This window comes from Stenella coeruleoalba (genome assembly GCF_951394435.1).
Source record: "Stenella coeruleoalba genome assembly, chromosome: 2".
Lineage (NCBI taxonomy): Eukaryota > Metazoa > Chordata > Mammalia > Artiodactyla > Delphinidae > Stenella > Stenella coeruleoalba.
The window spans coordinates 49516817-49543975 of record NC_137147.1 but is presented as its reverse complement, the minus strand read 5'-3'; the positions used below and the strand labels follow the sequence as shown (position 1 = coordinate 49543975).

Below are 27159 nucleotides of genomic sequence, written 5' to 3'. Positions count from 1 at the left end.
TAAATTATATTTTATAATTTAAAAAATATATTAAAATTATATTTTAAATTATATTATTTAACTATACTAAAAGAAAATGTCAAAATAAAAGCAACAACTATAGCAAATTTGGGTGAAATACATATCCACTGGTATCCCATAGGCCCCTGCATATCCTGCATCACATGATGCCGTACTCTAGTGAAAATGTTCCTTAGATGAGGGCAGGGGCAGAAGCAGACTTTTAATCTTTTTTATTTTTTAGCTTTATAAAAGTTTTTAGTAAACGTTTCCATCAGTTTATTTTATGTACTCCTTAAAAAAAATCACAGGTTTAATATTAATGCTTTAAAGTATTATATACCAAAGAAAGCCAATTCTCATTCATGCTGCAAGTTGGTCTGTGTTTTCTTTACTCCTGTTTACCAGAAAATCTTCAATAATTTCTGCAAAGAGACTTCTCTTCAACAGAGTATAGGTAAGAGGTAAAAGTTGGCAGGTAACTTTATGACAATAGTCTGAACCATAACAAGGAAGTCCATTCCCACTTACGCCCCATCCCATAATCACATTCATCACTAGCAAACTGCACAAAAGTCATCGCTGAATGAGAGCAAAAGCTTTTAGTCTCTCATCACTTTGTGCTTCAAAAATTGTCTTGCAAATTCCCTTGAAGTTGGCATCCGTTTCAGGGAGCTCTCCGTACTCAGCATCATTTTCATCTACTGGGACAACTAAGCCTGCATCATGAAAAGTCTTTGTCTTGACTTTCTCATCTCTATGTTTCATCTTCATGGTTCTCTGTTCCAATGAGTAACCCAGTGCTCTGGCTGCTTCTGTGCAGTTTTCATCTATGTTTTTCAAGAGACTAGTTTTCTTTTTATGTTACTTAAGTTTTTCATCAAAACAAATTTGACTGCGGCAAACACATTATCTCCATTTTGATCAATTATACAATTTTTCTTTGCTCCATCTGTACCAACATATACAGGAGGTTCATCAGGAGACTCCCTGAAATACCCCACATGGAACTGAATTTTATTATCTCCAGTAATAACAGTCTGGAACTCAGGAGGGTCATAGTAAAATCTCCAGTGAAGGTTAATATTGGGCTTGCTGATTTTTTGTTCATTTTATACTTTGTAAAGACCCATTAATCAAAGGCCAAGGCTTGCAGAAAAGTGCATCCGCTGACTTCTCAGGATCTAGTTCTTCACAGAAATTCCAGAAGTGATAGAAATCTTCAGGCAGGGCTTCCCTGGTGGCGCCGTGGTTAAGAATCCACCTGCCAATGTAGGGTACACGGGTTCGATCCCTGGTCTGGGAAGATCCCACATGCCGCAGAGCAACTAAGCCCGTGCGCCACAACTACTGAGCCTGCACTCTAGAGTCCACGAGCCACAACTACTGAACCCACATGCCACAACTACTGAAGCCTGCGCACCTAGAGCCCGTGCTCCATGACAAAAGAAGCCACTGCAATGAGAAGCCCACGCACCACAATGAAGAGTAGCCCCCGCTCACCTCAACTACAGAAAGCCCGCACACAGCAACAAAGACCCAACACAGCCAAAAATAAATAAATAAAATAAATAAATTTATATATATAAAAAAGAAATCTTCAGGCAGAGAAAGCTTATGATGATTTTCTATTTCTTTTCTAAAGTCACTGGAGACATCAGCTTTACAGGATTTACTCCTCCTTCACTTCAAATGTTTTTTCACACTGTTGCTCCTCCACGCTGGGCCTGCACTTCCCACCGCTGCCAACCATTCTGCTTTTTAATCCTTTTTTGAATGGAGACCCTGGTTGCTCTGCCACTCGGGCCACATGATCCAGCAGCTCTGATGGTAACTGAAGTGTGTGGCTGATAGTGATGTTTTACGGAGACCATGGTAGGCCCCTAGAGGTGGAATCAGTACAGAACCGTAGGATTTTGGAGGAAAGTCATACCATCCTCTGCAGGTAATTAGCCTCAAAAGGAGGCTTCTGCCTTTGGCTCAACACTCGACCACAGGTCACCAAGTTACCATGTGAACTACCCATTATGAACTAGGTATTGTCTGACTCACCAAGCTGCAAAATTGGGTGTGTACACAGCACTCTGTCATCAAGAGGAAGTGGAATATACAAGATAAGGGTTGTATAGGTCCTATAGGCACACATAAATTGCGCAGGCAAGTGGCTCAAATTCCCATGACCTCTACTGCTAAATCATCTCCTCCCTCTCAGCCTGCCCCCATGGCCCCATGGAAAGTTCTCTGTCACCAGCTGACCAAGGAAGAAAAAAATACAGGCCTGGTTTACAAATGGTTCTGCACAACATTCTGGCGCCACTTGAAAATGAACAGCTACAGCACCAGAGCCCCACTCGGGAGTGGCCCTGAAGGACGGCAGTGAAGGGAAATCTTCCCAGGGGGAAGAACACTGAACGTTATACTTGGTTATTTATCTTGCCTAGAAGGAGAGATGGCTAGAAGTATGGATTTACACTGCTTCATGTGCAATGACTAATGGTTTGCTGGATGGTCAGAAAAGGGAGCTCTGGAGAAAAGGTATGTGAATGGACCTCTCCAAACGGGCTCAGATAAAAAAGATATTTCAGTACTATATGAATGTTCACTAAAGAGTGATCATGGAAGAGGAAGATTTTAATAATCAGTAGACAAGATGACCTGCTCTGTGGACGTTAGCTAGCCTCTTTCCCCAGGTACCCCTGTCCTTACCCAATGGTTTCATAAACTAAATGGTTATGGCAGCAAGGAGGTAATGCAAGGGTTCAGCAACATGGACTTACTCACCAAAGCTGATCTGTTTACAACCACTGCTGAATGTTCAATCTGCCAACAGCGGAATCAACAGAGCCACTGATATGGTCCCTGGACCACTTCAATCAAAAACCAAAGGCAGCACTCAGTGCTCACTGGAATAGACACTTACTCTGGATATAAATTTGTCTTCCCTGCCCACAATGCTTCTATGGAAACCACCATCTGTGAATTTATAGGATGCCTTATTCACTGTTATGGTATTTTACTTAGAAGAATTACTTCTGATCAGTGAGCTTATTTTACAGGAAATGAAGTATAACAATAGGCTCATGCTTGTGTAATGCACTGATTTTATCATTTTCCCCACAATCCTGAAGCTGCTGGGTGACAAAAAGTAGAATGGGCTTTTGAAGATTCAATAACAGCACTAGTTGGCTGGCAACACCTACAGGCCTGGGGCAAGGTCTTCCAGGATTCTCTACATGCTCTAAACCAGTGACTAATATATGGTGTTGTTTCTCCCATAGCCAGGATTCACAGGTCTGGAAATCAAGAGGTAGAAAATGGGAGTAGCTCCTTACTATTACAGTAAAATTTTTTGCTTCCTATCCCTACAACTTTTGGCTCTGATGGTCTAGAGGTCTTAGTTCCCAAGGGAAAAAGGCTTCCATTAGAGAATAAGCAATGGTTGCATTAAGTTAGAAATTGATACTGCCACACTTGGCCACTTTGGGTTCCCCCTGCCAGTGATCAATAGGCAGAGAGGATTACTGCACTGAGTGGGGTAATTGATTCTGACTCTCAAGGAGAAACTGAGTTGCTACCACAGAGAGGGCTCAGGGATGATAAAGAGGAGTACATCTGGAATGTAGCTCTCCTGGGACATGCCTTAATTTTCCCATGTATTATTATAAAACTTAATGGAAAGTACCACAACCCAAAACAGGCAGGGCTTCGAATGGCACAGACACTTCAGGAATGAAAGTTTGAGTTACCCCACCAAACTAGGAACCATGACCAGCTGAGATGCTTGCCAAGGGCAAAGGGACTATGGAATGAGTAGTGGAAGAAGGAAATTATAAATATCAGCTATGACCACATGTCTGGTGACAGAAATGAGGAGTGTAGTAGCTATGGGTAATTCTTCCTTATTTTGAAATAAATATATTTGTCTATAAATTACCCAATTATTTCTTTATCCTCATTATTATGGACTGAATTGTGTCTCCCCTAAATCCATACGTTGAAGTCCTAACGCCCAACGAGACTGTATTTGGAGACAGGACCTTTAGGGAGGTAATTAAGGTTAAATAAGGTCACAAAAGTGGAGCCCTAATCTAATAGGAATGATGTTCTTATAAGACAAAGAGATACCAGAGGTTGCTCTCTCCTGCTCTTTCTCTGCACATGTGCACGCACAGAGAAAAGGCCACGTAAGGACATAGTGTGAAGACAGTCATCCACAAGCTGAGAAGAGAGATCTCACCAGAAGCCAACCCTGATGGCACCTTGACCCTAGATCTCTAGCCTCCAGAGCTGTGAAAAAATAAATTTCTGTTGTTAAAGCCACCCCGTCTGTGGTGTTCTGTTAAGGCAGCCCTAGACGACTAACACACCCATCTCTGTCACTTCCCCACTGTCTAACACCTCAATTTCAGTACTATCGACATTTGGGGCCAGATACCTCTTTGTTCTGGGGGCCTGTCTCTCACATTGTAGGATGTTTAGCAGAATCCCTGGCCTCTACCCACTAAATGCCAGTAGCATTGCCCCCCTTCTACTAGATGTGACAATAAAAATGTCTCCAGACATTGCCAAATGTCTCCTAGGAGGAGAAACTGCCTCCCGTTGAGAACTACTGATTTAATATAAGATGCTTAAATTGTGGTTAACCTTTTATCTCAGTATTTAAGTTGCAGGATCTCAAAGGAGGAGAGTGACTCAGCTAGAAAAGAAATGAACATTCATGATCAATAAAGTAGACTTCGTATCTTTTTTGGAGAGTAAGCATGTCTTCAGGTGTATGGAAGATAGTTGCACCTTCTGGATGGAAGCATAATCTTTCTACTCTCTTCATTTGGAAGTTAAATATGGTTATAAGGGGTGTGAATGGATGCCAAGTTGAAAAGGGATGGACTGCAGGGGGTTATACTGTGTCGATCTGGTTAAGCTGGGAACAATTCTTCCCTATACGGTTCCAGCTTAAAGCTGACCAAACAGGAATTGCATATGGTTTGGCAGGCAGAAGTACAGCAGCAGCCACTATTCTCTGAAGGTCATTCTAGTCCAACGAAGTGACAAACACCCACTGCAAAGTAAATTACAGCTCCACATTCAGCTTCCCAACTACTGCTCCTACTGATCAGGCACTGCTCCAGCCCACTGCTTGGGTACAGACAGAGGCAAGAGCCCCCCATATCTCCTCATGAGCTTCCTGCTTGCATTCCCACTTCAGCAGCTAGACACATGTGGCTTCTCAGACTGGCTGGAGATGCCTCTGATCTACCAACTCCCCTTCTGAACCTGCACTTCCCCAGATCCTTTAAAAATTGTGTAAGGGGACTTCCCTGGTGGTCCAGTGGGTAAGACTCCACACTCCCAATTCAGGGGGCCCAGGTTCGATCCCTGGTCAGGGAAATAGATCCCGCATGCATGCCGCAACTAAGAGTCCGCATGCCACAGTGAAGATCCCGCATGCCGCAACTAAGACCCGGCACAGCCAAACTAAATAAATAAATATTTTTAAAAAATGTGTAAGGCCTAATTCCTATAATATACTCATTGATGACTCTACTCTCCTGACTGAACTCTGATCGTTCAATGAACATACAGCTAACGAAATGCTTCTATGCCATTCAATAACTCTTGTTTTAGACTATGAGAAGATGAAGAAAAGTAGTCCATCTCTCTCTGCACAACCTGCTCCCTGCCCCCAAAGTCTTCTCATTAGCAGACAGTTAATAAGTTAATGTAGATAAGTAGGCAGAGCAATAAAGCTATCAGTTTTTATTACTCTAAGTGCTTATAATCCTATCCTTTGCTGGCACAAACACTTCATGAAGACATTTCCAAGTTGAAACCCTTCTTAGAATGAAAGCTGTTACACTGCTCTCACAGGATTTCTCTCAGAATAACTTTTACATTAGACAAATTTCATTCAATGACATAAGATACAGCACTGTGGTTAATTCAGCTTTTTAAGAAAGGAGATGACCGTAGATAAAGTAGATTAAAGTAGTTTTGCTTAAGAATCTTTACCTTTGTATTCCTTATAACAACTGGGTATTTCATCCCTGAAAAAAAATTAGTGAAAGATTTATTTTTAGCAAAAGAAAGCCTACATTAAGTAAACATTATTCTAGTAATCATTTAAAGGATTGTCTCTGTCATAACCATTATTGCCTCCTACTTTTCATTCTAAAGTTTTTTACCAAGTAACAAGATTAAACTAGTTCATATTTGACAATATACAAAACTCTGGCATGTTTTTAGCATATTTTATTTTAATTCATTTAATCTATACTTATAAACCATTCCCCACCCCAGCTCCAAAATAGACAGTCCCAGCTTTTCTGTGAACTGCAATCCTAGAAAACAGGCTATAAAACGGATCATCATAAATCAGTATGCATTTTCTCACAGAACTAATGCTATGACACTTGTTCAAGTCTTGGTTATCTGAATCCTTGCGGATTCTAAGTTGTATAGAGAAGCAAGAGTTATCACAACACAGAATTTCCAATGATAAACTATTTATAAAATTAGTTCCCAATCAGATACATGTGATCTCAAAGACCTATAAAGCATATGTACAGCAGGTAAAAAAAATATGATCTACTTACTTATATCATAGATTTGATTGATTATGCTACCTGTCTAACAATCTCAATTATTTAACAATTTTGCTCATCATCTTAGAATTTAAAAGGACACTGGGAGAATGACTCTGATAGCCCAGATCTCCTTAAAAACCTGTCAAGAAAGAATGAACTGAACACTACTTTTTTTCTCCTTCAAATTTCCCAACAATGAATTTAAGGCTTAAAAACTAATTCATTTGGTTTAAAAAAAAAAATTGTCCCCAAAGCAAAACAAAACAAACTCTAAGTACAGGCTACAATGAAGGAACTGGGGTGGGGGGGGCGCGGAGTGGAGGGGGAATTCAGAATGGCTGAGTCATGTCCTATCCCCAGACAGTCTGATTCAGTAAGACTGGGTGATGCTAAAATCTGCATTTTTAACAAGCACTCCCAGGGGATTCTGACTAACCTGGATAGGGAAGTGTTTGCAGGCTAACTTTCCATAAACAGCCTTGGCAGTTCGGGATTTAGCACTAGTCAGAAGTGTCCCATCAATGCCTAGTTCTATCAGCACAAGACTCACTAGAAGTCCCAGTTCTCCCATATCCGGTCTCACCCTCACCCCTTCTGTACCTGCCTCCAGCTCTGGGCCCTTACTGTAGCCTAGCTTCTGGTGGCCCTCTTGCCAGCACTACCCTAGCCAAAAACAGTCCCAAGTTTGTTCAGAAGTCAATTCAGTATTCAAAAGAAAAGACAAGGATTGCTTACCATCTTTACTTCTTGAAGGACTTTCTTTAGCCATTTTAATATCTTCTACTTCAAAATTGGTCAAAACAGAGCCACCTGCTTCTTGGAAATCCTGGGCAAATGACAAAGCCACCTGCTGATAGTCCACAATGCCAGTATGAGGACAATCAATAGCCATTAGACCCTGGCACAGAATTGTGAAAAAAGCAAGACAATACAATTAAAAACCACTGAGCATAGGTTGTGCGATAAATTTGATTTTTGGCTGAATTTTTTTATTGTTTATATTGATGGATAACACACAATTAGCCTTTCCTGGCAAACATCTGATAGTCTTAAAGAAAAATAAAAGTGCTCAATTCAATGCCTAAATTTGAAATTGAATACATATATAATTTGTCTAACAGATAAAAGAAATAATACTAGCTAAATAAGAAAACCTCTATAATCAGGAAATAATTCTCCTCCTTAGGGGAGTTAATTTTTCCAGGCTCTTCCAGCTGCTACAATGAGTTTTTCTGTTTTATTTATACCTTACCCTATCTGATTCTGATTCATATCTGATTGTGAATCAAATAGTGTATCACCAATTATATTTTAAACAAACTGTAGAGATTTTTCCCAGTAGTATATTAGATGTCATGCACACTCAGTGAGAGCTCAGAGTTGTTCACAGTGTTTGCCGAGTGTTGATTTGATTTGCTGCAGAATCTATCTTCAAGACTACAACTACTGAATGGAGATTTTATGTGGTCAATTCAAACTTTCTCTTCAGGTAATATGAGAAATTAATAGCCTGGGTCTTTTGTTGCTATGTTGGGGTGTGTGTGTGTGTTGTCACTCAAAACATGTTTAAACTCTATAAATGAATGATCTACAACCATACCTATTTAATTTTTTGGAATAAGTATTGAATGTGCATTGGCTTTTCTAATTCTGAAGAAAAGGAAACAAGTAGCATTTCACAAAGTATTGACTACATTTTGGTGAATCCTTGGAAATGGCACCATTTTCTGTTGCCTTATTGTATATAAGAGTATATCAGTTCTCCCAATCAATTGCCCCTAAGAGCGTAGCCTGGTTCCCAGGATAAATGGCACCCAGAAGTTGAGCACGACAGGTAAATGCTCTATCCTCCTGTTTGGCCAGGACTGCACTGTTGTTGCAGTTTTACAATGATATCTGATAATATTATTTTAAATATCTCATCTGTATTCACTGCTCCACCCCTACCTCAGTGCATTTACCTGCTTGGCCTTTAAAAGTTTTTGACTTTGCCACCCATCCCTGACCAATGCTTCCAAATGGCCAGATGACACTAAAGGTGAAGGCTCACAAAATGCCTCACAGCCTCTTTTCACAAACTGAACATAACATTTGGCAAACTTCATCATTTTCCTGACAGTCTTGCTTCCAGAATATGACAGCATTTGCCAAGAACAGGAAATCATTCCTTCTGTTTCAATACAATCACATGTAAGATTTTACATTAGAACTTACATTGCCTGAAATCCCTAAATTCGCAGGTCAAATAAGTATAATTCAACTTTAAACTACAAATGGTATTTGGGGTACAATAACCTTGGAAGCTAACTTAGGATAATACTAAGAGTTTAGCCACAAAAAATAAGAGTTTAGTTACAAAAAACTTCCTTACGTAGCATAAAAACTATGTGACAAGTATGATAACAGGGTGATAAAAACATGCTGTAAAAGTGTTTCATATCAATAGTTTTTTATAATCCCAAATATCCTCCTTATTCATCTTATACTCTTATAACCCAGCACATGCCTGACACACAGAAGCACTCAACTATTTACTGACTGACTGAACTTTTGAGGGCTGTCTTTAAACTTACTAGATTCCTCCCCCGCCCCAGACCTTCCCTAACAGGTTTTCCTTCTTCCTTCCCTTTCTAGCCTTGGCTGTGACCATCCTCATGAGATGTTGGTGTGCCCCGCCTATATGTGTAGTGGGGGGAAGGTGGAGCGAGTCACTGCTGCCCAGCAGTCAGACACTCTGGCCCAGGGCAGGGTTGGGGGACAGGCTGACTGTGTCTGTCAGCCGGCAGGCTGGGCGTGCACTGTCCAGGTTAGCAGGTCAGAGGATGAATCTGAGGTTACGGCAGGTCAGGTGTCTGGAAAAGAACCAGGCAAGCAGGTCAGGGAAAGTTGGGAGCTGGAAGTCAGTCAGGAGGCTAGAGGAACAGAGGAACGTGTGCCTGACCAATAGTGCTAAAGAAAAGGCAGGCGGATCACCACAGCTAAGGTCAGAGGAGGCAGTCAGGATTTACCCACAGCAAGCACTGTCAAGAGCTATCCTTCAAAGTTTACAGAGGCAGTTTAAAATTTTCCAAGATACTTCCCCTAGGGGCACTTAATTTTCTTCTTAAAGAGATCTGGTCCAAGAAGCCCTTTCCGAGTTCCCCTGACAAACTGTTTCTTTCTGGAGGGCCTGGAAGAAACAGATGTGACCCTATACCATGGAAATTTCGCCACCCATTCTTGGTAGTGGTGGTGAAGTTGGGGGAAAAGGAAGGAATTTACTCAAGACACTTCTATGAAATAACCAGAGTATATTTTCTACTATGTATTGCCACCCCTAAATATCAATACACCTAGACATTGATAAATATAATGTGGCATTCTATAAAGCAGATCACTACTGCAGAGGACTCAGAGAAAAGTAGGATATACCTCTTTTATGAGTTACACTATTTATTCATGTTTCAAGTGAGGGGTTCACTTCTGAGAAGATTTTCCTAGACTTTCAGAGTAAGCTAAAAGCTCTCCCTTACCTTGGCACAAGACAGAGTATCAGTTCTATCAGAAAACTTATCACTGTATTAAAATTGTATTTTCTGCTATACTACAACTTCCTTCAGGATGACAACTCTGTCTTACTCACTTTCATATCTGCAGTGCCCAACATAGTGTTCGGCACATAGTAAAGAAGAAAATGTCAGTTAAACTGAACAGAAACATACCAGTTCTGAGTCAGATCTGGGAGGAGGGGACTCTTTAAGTTGTACGACCTTGGAGAATTACCTTAACCAGTTTCTTCACTTATAAGACACAAAAATATGCATACATAATTTGATTATCTATACACACATACTTCATCCACCTCATTCCAAGACACGTGAGGATCACACGGTCAGGTACACAGAACAATATCCAGATTCATCCTGAACCTTTATGACTTATGAAGAGTTGTTCTGTTTTTTGTTTCTTTTTTAACAGTTAGGCATGATATAAAGAACCATGGGTCCATGTTTCTATTTTTTTTCTATCTTTAAAGTGCTGACAAGGATACATGACAGACGATTGTTGTTCCAGTTGATTAGCTGGAATCTTCCATATACTCCAGATTTCAGTACTGCCACGAAACCAATAATCCTGTTTTCCAAACTCCACAATCAATATTGTTTTTACATCTTGACTAAATCCACAGTGGGGTCAGGGGCTCATATGTGCTTTTATTTATTTATTTTTTTACACCAACCTTGAAGTGTGAAAGAGCTTTTCGTTAGTACATAAAAAGAGAAAACACATGTTAAAAATTAGCATGCCTTCCTGGGGGAGGTTATAAATTGTTTTATTCTCAAATGGCAAGGTAATACTTGATACAGATCAGCGAGATTCTCACATCTTAATTTCACAACCAAATCCCATCAAAATCACATAAAGCTACAAAACAGCAACAGGTTTAGCTGTTTTATATTCAGGAAGTGCTCAATAATTTTTGTAAAGCACTGTTTAGATGTGAGTTTAAATGCTTCATTTTTGTTTTAGTAGACTTGATTTTTTAGAGCAGTTTTAGGTTCACAGAAAAATTGAGCAGAAGGTACAGAGATTTCCCATATATTTCCTGCCCCCCACATGTACAGACTCCTAATCTCTTTTTTTTTTTTATACAGCAGGTTCTTATTAGTTATCCATTTTATACGTATTAGTGTACACATGTCAATCCCAATCTCCCAATTCATCACACCACTAGCCCTGCCACCACTTTCCCCCCTGGGTGTCTATACGTTTGTTCTCTACATCTGTGTCTCAATTTCTGCCCTGCAAACCGGTTCATCTGTACCGTTTTTCTAGGTTCCACATACATGCATTAATATACGATATTTGTTTCTCACTTTCTGACTTACTTCACTCTGTATGAGTCTCTGGATTCATCCACATCTCTACAAATGACCCAATTTCGTTTCTTTTTATGGCTGAGTAATATTCCATTGTATATATGTACCACATCTTCTTTATCCATTCATCTGTTGATGGGCATTTAGGTTGCTTCCATGTCTTGGCTATTGTAAATAGTGCTGCAATGGACACTGGGGTTCATGTGTCTTTTTTTTTTTTGAATTTAATTTTTTTTTATACAGCAGGTTCTTATTAGTGATCAGTTTTATCCACATCAGTGTATACATGTCAATCCCAATCGCCCAATTCATCACACCACCATCCCCACCACCCCGCAGCTTTCCCCCCTTGGTGTCCATACGTTTGTTCTCTACATCTGCGTCTCAACTTATGCCCTGCAAACTGGTTCATCTGCACCACTGTTCTAGGTTCCACATATATGTGTTAATATACGATATTTGTTTTTCTCTTTCTGACTTACTTTACTCTGTATTACTCAGTCTCTAGATCCATCCACGTCTCAACAAATGACCAAATTTCGTTCCTTTTTATGGCTGAGTAATATTCCATTGTATATATGTACCACACCTTCTTGATCCATTCATCTGTTGATGGGTATTTAGGTTGCTTCCATGACCTGGCTATTGTAAATAGTGCTGCAATGAACACTGGGGTGCATGTGTCTTTTTGAATTACGATTTTCTCTGGGTATATGCCCAGTAGTGGGATTGCTGGATCATATGGTAATTCTACTTTTAGTTTTTTAAGGAACCTCCATAGTGGCTGTATCAATTTACATTCCCACCAACAGTGCAAGAGGGTTCCCTTTTCTCCACACCCTCTCCAGCATTTGTTGTTTGTAGATTTTCTGATGATGCCCATTCTAACAGGTGTGAGGTGATACCTCATTGTAGTTTTGATTTGCATTTCTCTAATAATTAGTGATGCTGAGCAGCTTTTCATGTGCTCCTTGGCCATCTGTATGTCTTCTTTGGAGAAACATCTATTTAGGTCTTCTGCCCATTTCTGGATTGGGTTTTTATTTTTTTAATATTGAGCTGCATGAGCTGTTTGTATATTTTGGAGATTAATCCTTTGTCTGTTGTTTTGTTTGCAAATATTTTCTCGCTTTCTGAGGGTTGTCTTTTCATCTTGTTTGTAGTTTTCTTTGCTTTGCAAGAGCTTTTAAGTTTCACTAGGTCCCATTTGTTTATTTTTGTTTTTTATTTCCCTTACTCTAGGAGGTGGATCAAAAAAGATCTTGCTATGATTTATGTGAAAGAATGTTCTTCCTATGTTTTCCTCTAAGAGTTTTACAGTGTCTGGCCTTACATTTAGGTCTCTAATCTATTTTGAGTTTATTTTTGTATATGGTGTTAGGGAGTGTTCTAATTTCATTCTTTTACACATAGCTGTCCAGTTTTCCCAGCACCACTTATTGAAGAGACTGTCTTTACTGCACTGTATATCCTTGCCTCCTTTGTCATAGATTAGTTGACCATAGGTGTGTGGGTTTATATCCGGGCTTTCTATCCTGTTCCATTGATCTATATTTCTGTTTTTGTGCCAGTACCATATTGTCTTCATTACTGTAGCTTTGTAGTATAGTCTGAAGTCAGGGAGTCTAATTCCTCCAGCTCCATTTTTTTCCCTCAAGACCACTTTGGCTATTCAGGGTCTTTTGTGTCTCCATACAAATTTTAAGATTTTTTGTTCTAGCTCTGTAAAAAATGCCATTGGTAATTTGATAGGGATTGCACTGAATCTGTAGATTGCTTTGGGTAGTATAGTTATTTTCACAATATTGAATCTTCCAACAAAAGAGCATGGTATAGCTCTCTATCTGTTTGTATCATCTTTAATTTCTTTTAACAGTGTCTTTCTTCCTGGTTCAGTCTTGGAAGTTATACCTTTCTAAGAATTTGTCCATTTCTTCCATGTTGTCCATCTTATCGGCATAGAGTTGCTTGTAGTAGTCTCTTAGGATGCTTTGTATTTCTGCGGTGTCTGTTGTAACTTCTCCTTTTTCATTTCTAATTTTATTGATTTGAGTCCTCTCCCTCTTTTTCTTGATGAGTCTGGCTAATGGTTTATCAATTTTGTTAATCTTCTCAAAGAACCAGCTTTTAGTTTTATTGATCTTTGCTATTGTTTTCTTTGTTTCTTTTTCATTTATTTCTGCTCTGATCTTTATGATTTCTTTCCTTCTGCTGACTTTGGGTTTTGTTTGTTCTTCTTCCTCTAGTTCCTTTAGGTGTAACGTTAGATTGTTTATTTGAGATTTTTCTTGTTTCTTGAGGTAGGCTTGTATTGCTATAAACTTCCCTCTTAGAACTGCTTTTGCTGCATCCCATAGGTTTTGGATTGTCATGTTTTCATTGTCATTTGTGTCTAGGTATTTTTTGAGTTCCTCTTTGATTTCTTTAGTGATCTCTTGGTTATTTAGTAATGTACTGTTTAGCCTCCATGTGTCTGTGTTTTTTACATCTTTTTCCCTGTAATTGATTTCTAATCTCATAGCATTGTGGTCAGAAAAGATGCTTGATATGACTTCAATTTTTTAAAATTTACTCAGGCTTGATTTGTGACCCAGGATGTGATCTATCCTGGGGAATGTTCCATGTGCAGTTGAGAAGAAAGTGTAATCTGCTGTTTTTTGGATGGAATGTCCTATAAATATCAATTAAATCTACCTGGTCTATTGTGTCATTTAAAGGTTGTGTTTCCTTATTAATTTTCTGTTTGGATGATCTGTCCATTGGTGTAAGTGAGGTGTTAAAGTCCTCCACTATTATTGTGTTACTGTCGATTTCCTCTTTTATAGCTGTTAGCAGTTGCCTTATCTATTGAGGTGCTCCTTAGTTGGGTGCATATATATTTATAATTGCTATATCTTTTTCTTGGATTGATCCCTTGATCATTACGTAGTATCCTTCCTTGTCTCTTGTAACATTCTTTATTTTAAAGTCTATTTTGTCTGATACGAGTATTGCTACTCCAGCTTTCTTTTGATTTCCATTTGCATGGAATATGTTTTTCCATTCCCTCACTTCAGTCTGTATGTGCCCCTAGGTCTGAAGTGGGTCTCTTGTACACAGCATATATATATATAGGTCTTGTTTTTATATCCATTCAGCAAGCCTGTGTCTTTTGGTTGGAGCATTTAATCCATTCACATTTAAGGTAATTATCAATATGAATGTTCCTATTATCATTTTCTTAATTTTGGGGGGTTTGTTTTTGTAGGTCCTTTTCTTCTCTTGTGTTTCCCACTTAGAGAAATTTCTTTAGCATTTGTTGTAGAGCTGGTTTGGTGGTGCTGAATTCTCTTAGCTTTTGCTTGTCTGTAAAGCCTTTGATTTCTCCATTGAATCTGAATGAGATCCTTGTCAGGTAGAGCAATCTTGGTTGTAGGCTCTCCCCTTTTATCACTTTAAATATGTCATGCCACTCCCTTCTGGCTTGTAGAGTTTATGCTGAGAAATCAGCTGTTAACCTTATGGGAGTTCCCTTGTATGTTATTTGTCATTTTTCCCTTGCTGCTGTCAATAATTTTTCTTTGTCTTTAATTTTTGCCAGTTTTTTTGCCAATTTGATTACTATGTGTCTTGGCATGTTTCTCCTTAGTTTTATCCTGTATGGCACTCTCTGTGATTCCTGGACTTGGGTGGCTATTTCCTTTCCCATGTTAGGGAAGTTTTCAACTATAATCTCTTCAAATATTTTCTCAGGTCCTTTCTCTCTCTCTTCTTCTTTTGGGACCCCTATAATGCAAATGTTGGTGCATTTAATGTTGTCCCAGAGGTCTCATAGGTTGTCTTCATTTCTTTTCATTCTTTTTTCTTTATTCTGTTCTGCAGCAGTGAATTCCACCATTCTGTCTTCCAGGTCACTTATCCGTTCTTCTGCCTCAGTTATTCTGTTACTGATTCCTTCTAGTGTATTTTTCATTTCAGTTATTGTATTGTTCATCTCTGTTTGTTTGTTCTTTAATTCTTTTAGGTCTTCGTTAAACATTTCTTGCATCTTCTTGATCTTTGCCTCCATTCTTTTTCCGAGGTCCTAGATCATCTTCACTATCATTATTCTGAATTCTTTTTCTGGAAGGTTGCCTATCTCCACTTCATTTAGTAGTTTTTCTGGGGTTTTATCTTGTTCCTTCATCTGGTACATAGCCCTCTGCCTTTTCATCTTGTCTACCTTTCTGTGAATGTGGTTTTTGTTCCACAGGCTGCAGGATTGTAGTTCTTCTTGCTTCTGCTGTCTGCCCTCTGGTGGATGAGGCTATCTAAGAGGCTTGTGCAAGTTTCCTGATGGGAAGGACTGGTGGTGGGTAGAGCTGGCTGTTGCTCTGGTGGGCAGAGCTCAGTAAAACTTTAATCTGCTTGTCTGCTAATGGGTGGGGCTGGGTCCCCTCCCTGTTGGTTGTTTGGCCTGAGGTGACCCAACACTGGAGCCTACCAGGGCTCTTTTGTAGGGCTAATGGCAGACTCTGGGAGGGCTCACGTCAAGGAGTACCTCCCAAAACTTCTGCTTCCAGTGTCCTTGTCCTCACGGTGAGACACAGCCACCCCCCACCTCTGCAGGAGACACTCCAACACTAGCAGGTAGGTCTGGTTCAGTCTCCTATGGGTCACTGCTCCTTCCCCTGGGTCCCGATGTGCACACTACTTTGTGTGTGCCCTCTGAGAGTGGAGTCTCTGTTTCCCCCAGTCCTGTCAAAGTCCTGCAATCAAACCTCGCTGGCCTTCAAATTCTGATTCTCTAGGAATTCCTCCTCCCGTTGCCGGACCCCCAGGGAAGCCTGACATGGGGCTCAGAACCTTCACTCCAGTGGGTGGACTTCTGTGGTATAAGTGTTCTCCAGTTTGTGAGTCACCCACCCAGCAGTTATGGGATTTGATTTTATTGTGATTGCGCCCCTCCTACCATCTCATTGTGGCTTCTCCTTTGTCTTTGGATGTGGGGCATCTTTTTTGATGAGTTCCAGTGTCTCCCTGTCGATGATTTTTCAGCAGTTAGTTGTGATTCCAGTGCTCTCACAAGAGGGAGTGAGAGCATGTCCTTCTACTCTGCCATCTTGAACCAATCTCCTAATCTCTTTAATACTAGTGTATTTCCCCCTTAAGTATGGCATCAGTCTAAATAACCAATTCTGCTATACACTGAATGTCTGTGTGCCTCCAAAATTCATATGTTGAAACCTAATGACCCATGTGACGGTATTTGGAGGTGGGGCCTTTCGGAAGTGATAAGGTCATGAGGATTGAGGCTTCATGAATGGGATTAGTGCCTTTATAAAAGAAACTCCAGAGAGTTCCCTTACCCCTTATGCCATGTGAGAACACAGCAAGAAGATGGTCTATGAACCAGGAAGTGGGTCCTCATCGGACATCAAATCTTCCAGAGCCTTGATCTCAGACTTCCAGCCTCTAGAACTGTGAGAAATAAATATCTGACATTTATAAGCTAACTGGTTCATGGTACTTTGTTGCAGCAGCCCCAACTGACTAAAACAAGCTCTTATATGAGTTATTCACAAGCCTGGTTTGAAGACATCCTAGGACCTCTCTACAATGTTTTTAAATAGCCTATTTTACTCTGCAGAGGAATTGATATGGCTTAAAGGAAATAAACAGAATAAAATATTGAGTTACAAGCAAAGCATCAGGAAAGGGGGAAAATGTAAAGCAGGAGGAAAAGAACAAACATAACTAAGTTATCTTAACAGATTTCATGAAAAGTCCCCAAGTATCTCAAACAAAACCAATTTGAATTCACTAGAATTACTGCTTAAATAAGCCCAAAATAACATCTACCACTTCTTGAGGATTAACATATGCTGGATGCCTCACATATATCACTGTATTTAATTCTCAGAATGACCTGCATTTTACAAATGAGGAGTCTGAGGTTTAGAACAATTTTAACCCACTCAAGGTAAACAGCTGTTAAATAGGCAGATATGAGATTTAAATTTATGTCTGTCTGGCTTCTCAGCCACCACATTCTGCTGCTCACCTTATGTCAGATCCTACTTTATGGAAGAAAAAAAAAAAAGACAGAATATAGTGAGATAAAATAAAGAATAATATGTCAAAATTCCCTGAAGTCTAGAAATTACTAACCTATGATATTCAAGAGTAGCAGAAAGAAATCAGGTAGTCTAAAAGTAACTATAAATAAGTGGTGTTGATGGTATCATGGTGAGCATAGCTGCCTTCCAATAATAAATATAAATAGCTTTGACCTCCCACCTCAAGGCTCCCCTCTCTCCCATGTCCAATTCCATCCTATGTACCAGAACTTGATTAACCTTCCTAAATTAGCACAGTTTGCATATCATTTTCTTGCCTAAATCCTTCAGTGGCTCCCTCCTGTTAGATCAGGAGCTGGTAATCTTTTCTGTAAAGGGCCAGATAGTAAATATTTTTGCCCATGTGAGGCTTAGGATCTCTGTTTCAATTACTCGAGTTGGCTGTTTGGCACAAAAGCAGCCATAGACAACACATAAATGAATAAGTATGATTGTTCTCCAATAAAAATTTATTTGTGGACACTGAAATTTGAGTTTCATATAAGTTTCATGTGTCACAAAATATTATTCTTCTTTTAATTTTTTCAACCATTTAAAACAGCTTATAGGTCTTTAAAAACATGTGGTGGGCTGGATTTGGCCCACAGGCCATAGTTTGCCAATCCTGGCTTAAGACCGTGTAGCATTTGCCCAAAGCCTGAAAGAAATAGCCAAAATTAGATATTCAGTGAAGGTGTCTTCTTTTTTTAAAAAAAAATCAGTCATTCATTCACCATCTCAGAGAGATAAGAAATGCATGGGGAGAGGAAAAGGGAGAAGAAGACCTACTCCCACAAGTTAAACACTTTGATTATTCTGACTGAGTCTGAGGGGAGGGAAGGGTGAGGTTTTCTGGAGTTGAAGATGCTATGACTTTCTCTGCAGGAAGAACTCATTTAACACTGTTTGGATTCCTAGTCTCTTGGGAACTTTATACTAATTAATAAAATCAAATATTTTGATCTAACTTTAACTGCACAACTACAGATAACTTAAGGGAAAAAAATCTATTTCTATCTTGTCTTTTTGTGAAAGGATTTGAAGCAGCCTGTAAAAACAAACAAGAAACACATACAAAACAATATATGCTAGCATTAAATATTGAGCCAGACAAGTATATGGGTTGGAAAGGAAGAAATAAGTTATTATTTGCAGACGACATGATTGTACATAGAAAATACAAAAGAATTGGGACTTCCCTGATGGTCCAGTGGTTAAGACTCCACACTTCCACTGCAGGGGGCATGTGTTCGATCCCTGGTTGGGGAAGTAAGATCCCACATGCCATATGGTATGGCCAAAAAAAAAAAAAAAAAGAATTTATAGACAAACTATTAGAATCAATAAGTGAATTCAACAACCAAGATGAATACATGGTCAAAAATCAATTTGATTTCCATATATCTGTAATGTATAAGTAGAAAATAAACTTTAAATAACAATACTATTTATGAGAGTATAAAAAATCAAATACCTAGAAATAAATCTAAGAGACATGTAAGACCTCTACACTGAAAACTGTAATACATTTTTTTCAATAAATTAAAGATTCAGATAAATGGAGTGATCCATGTTCATGGATTGGAAGATTCAATATTGTAAATATGTCAACTGTCTGCAAATATGTCAACCTACATATTCAGGGCAATCTCAATCGAAATCACAACAGGTTATCCTGTGGACTTTAGCAAATTAATTCTAAAATGTATATGGAAATGCAAAGATCCAAGAATAGGCAATACAATGTTGAAGAAGAACAAAATTGAAGGACGTACTCAACCGGATGTCTAGACCTATTGAAAAGCTATAGTAACTAAGACATTATGGTAGTGGTACAAGAAGAGACAACAGAAGAGAAGAGAGTCCAGACATAGAGCCCACCTATATATAGTCACCTGGTATCACAAAGGTAACACTGCAGTGCAGTGGGGAAATAATGGTCTTTTTGATAAATGGTGCTGGGCTAACTGGACATCTACATATGAGGGGAAAAAAGTGTACCTTGACCCCTATCTTATACCATAAACAAAAATCAATTCCAAATGGATCGTAGATCTAAATGCGAAAGGTAAAACAACATAGCTTTTAGAAAAAAAGCATAGGAGAATATCTTCCTGATGCTGAAATAGGCAAAGATTTCTCAGAGTACAAAAAAGCACTAAGCATAAAAGAGAAATATATGCATAAATTGATTGAATGATTACATTAAGACTAAGAACCTCTGTTCATCTAAAGACACTATTAAGAGTGAAAACACAAGCCACAGAGTCATAGAAGATATCTATTGTGTATATATATGTATAGACACATATTCAGACTATATAATGAACTTATAAAATTAATAAGAATTAATAATTGTTAAGAAGGACAGTCAACCCAATAGAAAAATGGGCAAAGGACTTAGTTACTTCACAAAAGAAAATATCCAAATGGCCAGTAAACATATGAAACGGTGTACAATTTTATGGGTCAACAGGGAAACTATAATATTATAATACTACATAGCCACCAGAATGGCTAAAATGAAAACAACAAACAATATTAAGTGTTGGTGAAGATAAGGAGCAACTGTAACTCTCATACACTGCTGATAAGAGTATTACTTGGGACAAATGCTATGGAAAACTCTTTGGCAGTACCTGCCACAGCCAGACATATATATAAATTATGACCATAATTTCCCTCCGAGGTATATCCCCAACGAAAGTGTGTACGTCTGTTCACCAAAATAGATGTGCTAGAATGTTCTTAGTAGCACTATTTGCAAGAGCTCCAAATTGGAAACTACCCAAAACGCCCAACAACAGTATAAAGAACCATGCTATATTCATACAAAGGATTATTATACAGCAATGACAACAAATTATAACTACATGCAATAATATGGATGAATTTTATAAACAATACTGAATAAAAGAAGTCCAGACACAAACGAGCACACACTATATGATTCTACTTACACAAAATTCAAAAATCTATGATGTAAAAGAACAGTGGTCATCCTTAAGGGAAAGGTAGTGTCTAGGAGGGGGCATGAGGGGAATTCTGAGAAGCTGGTAATGTTCTGTTTGTTGATCTGGATGATCACACTTAACGAAAATTCATCAAGCTGTATACATTTATGATTTTGGATGTATGCTGTGATTCAATAAAAAGTTCCAAAAAATCAGAGCATATAGAAAACAAAGGTGGAAAGATAAGATGAAACAAAGAGCAAATTTAGTACATGAAAATAAAAATGTATGCTTAATGCTCTAGATATTTGGCAAGAGTAGGGCACAAATGTGTTTCTGCTTAGAGCCAAGGCAAACAGGACAATACAGTTAAAGAATTCAGTGTCCATCGATAAAAACAAGCCAATTGTGCTCAGGAAAAACAAAATTATTCTTAGAACTGGAGTCTGAAATTTCTCCTGAGTGTTCTCAGAGAGATGTTGTTTGACAGTGAACTTATGTCCTCAACCACCTCCTTATAGTAGAGGCCTCAGTGAGTGACACAATGACTTTCTCCATAGGCTGATGCCATAAAACCAAAACACAACTCAAGGAGAGTAATCTGGGGTCAAGAAGTAGGATGGGGAGAGAAAAACACTACAGTGTAGGTGTACTACAATCTGATGGTCTGGAGAGATGTACAAGGATGAATGGTCTACATATCACCCAGGCTGTCTCCCTTAAATAGTGTTTCTCTAAAGCAAGCTTTTGATAAGCACTGCCTGACAGTGAGTTCAAGGTCACACTCGCTAAGACAGGTACCCACAGTCCAGCTATTGGAATATGTCATTAAAACACTGGGGAATGGGGAACAGGAGATACAGCAATTCATTGGAACAGTCAGTGGAATGAAAGTTGGACGGATAGCCTCTAAAAGGCTATCAAGGGAAGTTGATATGCAGAGTAACTATTATATTATTATTCGTGTTTCTATCACAAATACAAGAAAGAAGATCTGGTTTTCCCCACAGCATGTTTTAAGCCAGAAACTCTATAACCTACCCTCCTGAAACAGATCCAATATTGTAGCCACCCTCCTCAAAAATTTTTAGTGGCTACCTATGCCTACTGGATAAACTTCAAAGTTATCAGCATGGATATGATATCAAGCCCTTTATGTGGGCTAATTCTGCCTTCCCAGTCTCATCTATTATCTCCTACTACACACCCTATGATCCAACCACATCTCACCACTCAGTGGTTTCCAAACATGCCATAGAGTCTCAGACCTCCTCTTGCTTTTGCCTATGTTCTTCAGGACCTGGTAGTTTCTTGTAGGAAAAGAAGAAATCAGGTGTCCAGAGTTTGTGGCAATGCCCTCTTGTGTCTGGCACCTTAATGCTTCTGTAACAGGATTATTTAACTGTCTCTATGATTCCTGCTTCCTATAAACTCACCCTCAGCCTCCATGTCACAGGACTGAGCCCTATCCCTGTGAGCCTGTGTGTGGGGTTAGTGAATCACTTACCCTACAATATGGCTCCTTCTTTTTTATGTCCTCTTGCTGGATCAGCCTCAGGTCCTGGACACCATTCTGCAGGCCTCTCTCATACAGGGCCTTAAGTCTGGGAATTTCTTCTTGTTCAACAGCTACTATAAGCTTAAAAAGAAAAAAGATAAAGAACATGAATAGAGTTAAATATATCATCAGCTATGACAGATAAAATCAATAGAAAATCATAAATTAGTGTATGATTCAAATTGGGTTGATTTTTTTAAACTGTTTTTGCTTCATCTATCTACTTCTCACTTTCTTCATGACTTCACTTTCTTCCTCCACCAAAAAAATTTGTCTTAAGACTGCATTAAAACAAAGGTGAGATGTAGCCTCAATTGTCACATCTGCTATGACAGTTGCTACATGCACCTTGGCCAGAAGTATCGCCATCACTCCCTCAATCCCAGAGGGGAAAGAAGCACAGGTTGCTTAGTCGTTACATTAAAAATCAAACAAAAAACAAAAGCAAAACAAAACTAAACAAAAACCAGTACATCAGAAAGACAGGCAATATTCAGTATAATGGAATATCACTAACAGAAAACTATTTTATGTTTTGGAATAAAGTACATTTCAAAGTATTTACTAATGTATTCTGTTGCAGAGGAGAAAAACAGAAAATTCATCAAGACTCTTTTTCTGTTTATTTCTGGGCAAAGTATCTGTTTGAGGTAGTTTCTTACTTAACAGCTACCAGCAAAGGAAAGCACAGATAATATTCACAAGTACATCAGAATTCAAAAATCACTATTTCATAGCAAGGAGTCAACCGAACTCCATAAAGTAATACTTTTAATCAAGGTGTAAAGGTTATTTAAATCAACAAATAATTAACCTTAAAAATATACGTGGAATCATAGGGCACTATCAAGAAAGTGAAAAGATAACCCACTGAATGGGAGAAAATACTTGTAAATCATTATCGCTGATAAGGCTCTAATATGCAGAATATATAAAGAACTCTTTAGAAACTCTGTACAAACTTCCAAATATAAAATAAACAAGTCATAGGGATGTAATGTACAGCATGGTGACTATAGTTAATAATTGTGTATTGCATATTTGAAAGTTGCTAAGAAAATAGATCTTAAAAGTCCTCATCACAAGAAAAAAAATACTTTTTCTTACTGTGAATGGTGACAGATGTTAACTAGACTTATGGTGGTGATCATTTCACAATACATACACATGAAACTAATAATAATATTATATGTTAATCATACCTCAATTTAAAGAAATAAAAGGACTTCAAACTTGGAAAAAAAAAAAGAAGTTGGGGAGGGGCAGACACTCAGAGGCACAAATCAGTGACTGAACCAGGAAAACTCTGAAATCAGGTCATTAAGTCACATTGACACCGTTGTGGCCTGGAAGCAGCAATCTGTAAATTAACACCTGGAGCTGAGCTGAGATGGATTAGAAGCAATGATGTGATTTGATGTGAAGAGGGAATATGAAGTAGTGTTCAAGGCTCCAGAAAGAAGTAGGGGTTACAGAGCTCAAAATCATCCTATGGGTAGGCATGGGGCATGGTATGTTTCTCAATGGTGGATGTTATGGATGTTGTCTGGTTCCTTTGGCTTAAAGGATTAAAAAAAAAAAACCCTCATAACTCAACCATAAAAACTGTAAATACAGTTTTATATCTTGCTTTTTTTACTTAACACTATATCAGGACCATTTTCCCACATCATTAAAAAAAAAATCTTCATAGCATCTTTAATGGTGACAATGAACTTTTATTCTTAAAAATTACATGAAGAAGAGTTATAAGGAAATATTATGAACAGCTGTATGCAACAAATTAGATAATCTATATGAAATGGGAAAATTCTTAAAAAGACACAAACTTCTGAAACTGACTCAAGAAGAAAAAGAGTATCTGAATAGACCCATAACAAGAAATGGAATTAGTAACTGTAAAGGCTCAGGCCTCATGAATGCTACCAAATGTTTAAAGAAGAATTAATACCAATTCTTCATAAACTCTTCCAAAAAACAGAAGAGAAGGGAACACTTCCTAATTCTATAAGGCCAGTTAACACTCAAACGAGACACAGATATCAAAAGAAAACAAACCTGCATATCAATATCCCTTATGAGTATTGATATAAAAATTCTGAACAAAATACTAGTATATTGAGTGCAGCAACATATAAAAAGGATTATATACCATGACCAAGTGGGATTCATTGCATGAATGCAAGATCTATTTAACATCCAAAAGTCAATTAATGTAATAAATTCATATTAATAGAATAAAGGACAAAACCACATGACTGCCTCAAGAGACATAGAAAAGGCATTTGAGAAAATCCAACACCTATTCATGATTAAAATCAACAACCTGCAGGTAAAAAGGAACTTCCTCAGTCTGATAAAGGGCATCCACAAAAAACCCACAGCTATCATACTTAATAGTGAAAGACTGAATGCTTTCTCCCTAAAATCAAGAACAACACAAAGATATCCACTTTCACTACTTTTATTCAACATTGTATTAGAGATTCTACCCAGGTAAATTAGGCAAGAAAAAAAGTAAAACTATCTTATTTGCAGATGACATGATCCTGCATATAGAAAATCCTAAGGAATACACACACACACACACACGAAGAACTATTAGACTAAAAAACGAGTTCATCAAAGTTGAAGGAGAAAGATCAATACACAAAAATCAATCATATTCTATACATTAGCAATGAATAAACCAAACTGAAATTAAGAAAACAATTCCCCTCACAAAAGCATCAGAAAGAATAAAATATCAAGGAATAAAATTACAAAAGAAGTGCAAGACCTGTAAAATGAAAAATGTTTTTAAATTGTTGAAAGAAATTAAAGAAGATCTAAATAAGTGGGAAGATATCCCAAGTTCATGGTTTGCAAAATTTAATATTGTTAAGATGGCAATACTCCCCAAACTGATCTATAGATTCAATATAATCGCTCGCTAACAAAAATCCCAGCTGCCTTTTTTGGAGAAACTGACAAACTGACCCTAAAATTCATATGGAAATGCAAGGGACCCAGAATAGCCAAAACACTCTTGAAAAAGAACGAAGTTGGAGGACTCACACTTACTGATTTCAAAAAATAAAGAGCTACAGTAAACAAGATAGTGTGGTACTGGCATAACGATAGACACACATCAATGGAATGGAATTGAGAATCCTAAACAAACCTTCTTACACTTATGCTCAACTGATTTTTGATACAGGTGCCAAAACAATGTAGAAAGAATATTTTTTTCAACAAATGGTGCTGAGACAACTGGATATCCACATGCAAAAGAATGAAGTTGGAACTCTTCCTCACACCATATACCAAAATTAATTAAAAAGTGAACCTAGGGCTTCCTTGGTGGCACAGTGGTAGAGAGTCCACCTGCCGATGCAGGGGACACGGGTTCGTGCCCCGGTCCGGGAGGATCCCACATGCCGTGGAGTGGCTGGGCCCATGAGCCATGGCCGCTGAGCCTGCGCGTCCGGAGCCTATGCTCCACAACAGGAGAGGCCACAACAGTGAGAGGCCCGCATACCGCAAAAAAAAAAAAAAGTGAACCTACGCTGGAGGAATACACGTAGGGGTAGAAGCTCTGCTTCTGGTGGTGGGGTCTGGGGAAGGGGCAGTAGGCCATCTGAAAAGGTGGTAAGAAGCACCTGAAGCAGCCCAAGAAGCAGGCCAAGAAGTTGGATGAGGATGATAAGGCATTCAAGCAGAAACAAAAAGAGAAGCAAAAGAAACTTGAGGCTGCAAGGAAGGCCCTCCTGGCGACAGTTGGAATTAAGAAATCTGTCAAAAAGTAAGCTGTTCCTTGTGCCAGAGGCAATGGTGATCCTTAATTCCATTCCTGTTTAAATAACTGGATTCCCTGCCATAACATCTGTTGCCACCTATAGTTAGAATGAAGTGCTGTCTTGAAACCTGCTATAAATTTAAGAACAAACTTTTGTTAAAGTTTAAAAAAATGAAATCATACAGTGGTTCCTCTTCTCTTTAGTTCTTCTCATTCGGCCATTTCTACCTTAGCTGTGAGGTCAGAGTAAACCCAGCCCAGAATCCTGCCAAAGTCTGTTCTTCAGTCTTTGTTCTAGCTCCAATTCTATAACACTCAGAATTAAACCAACTCATTTGGGGGAAAAAAACTATCACAGATCTAAACATCAGAGCTAAGGCTTTGACATTAGAAGAAAATGTAGGAGCACTTTTTCATGATCTAAAGTTAGGCAATGATTTCTTAGATATGATACTAAAAGTATAAGCAATAAAAGAAAAGAAAAGATAAACTAGACTTGATCAAAATTGAAAGTTTCTGTGCTTCAAAGGATACCATCAAGAAGTAAAAAAGAAAATCTACAGAATGGGAGAAAATATTTAGTAATATTTAAAATACGATCATTACAATTGCTATTATTTTATTTAAAAATATATATATATTTTAATATTTTAGTAGTATTTTAGTAAATATCATACAGCTGATAAGGGATATTTATATATCCAGAATATATAAATAACACATACAAATCAACAATAAAAAGACAAAGAACTCAATTTTAAAATGAGCAAAAGATTTGAATAGATATTTCTCCAAAGAAGATAAATGAATGGCCAATAAGTATATGAAAAGATGCTTAACATCATTAATTACTATGTTTAATTACATAAAAACCACAATGATATAGCACTTCACATCCTCTAGGATAGCTAAAATGAAAGAGACAATAACAGGTGTTCATGAGGATGTGAGGATATTGGAATCCTCATTAACTGCTGATGCGGATGTAAAATAGTACAGCACTTTGGAAAACAGTTTCACACTTCCTCAAAATGTTAAACATGTAGTTACCATATGACCCAGCAACTCCACTCATAGGTATATACCTGACAGAAATGAAAACATAGGTCCATACAAAAACTTGTACATATATGTCCATAGCAGCATTATTCATAGTAGCCAAAAAATGGAAACAACCCAAATGTCCATCAACTGATAACTGGATAAACAAAATGTGGTCTACCAATACAATGGAGTGTAAGGAGGAATGAAGTACTGATTCATGCCACAAGATGAACGAACCTTGAAAACACCATGCCAAGTGAAAGAAGCCAATCACAAAAGACAACATATTGTATGATCCCATTTAT

At 38.3% G+C, this 27159-nt stretch overlaps 1 protein-coding gene and 1 pseudogene across 6 annotated transcripts in view; both read right to left on the bottom strand.

Annotated features, from left to right (window-relative positions):
• L2HGDH (L-2-hydroxyglutarate dehydrogenase) overlaps nt 1–27159 on the bottom strand; it is a 49790-nt gene that overhangs the window by 14863 nt on the left and 7768 nt on the right. For 2 of the 5 annotated variants that reach the window (XM_079913225.1, XM_079913229.1), the window contains 3 exons: nt 21982–22113; nt 7320–7482; nt 6010–6044 (listed from right to left, as the gene is read on the bottom strand). In XM_079913225.1, coding sequence (XP_079769351.1) covers nt 6010–6044; nt 7320–7482; nt 21982–22113 — 330 coding nt within the window. Of the gene's footprint in view, nt 1–6009; nt 6045–7319; nt 7483–8545; nt 8755–16770; nt 16849–21981; nt 22114–27159 lie in introns of those variants that run through there. The other 3 variants (XM_079913227.1, XM_079913226.1, XM_079913228.1) reach the window with 3 other exon arrangements.
• Nucleotides 277–2189, bottom strand: LOC307182103 (histone PARylation factor 1-like; annotated as a pseudogene). The gene is made up of 2 exons: nt 1599–2189; nt 277–1220 (listed from the first exon to the last, which is right to left on the bottom strand). The product of its transcript is annotated as a histone PARylation factor 1-like (transcript).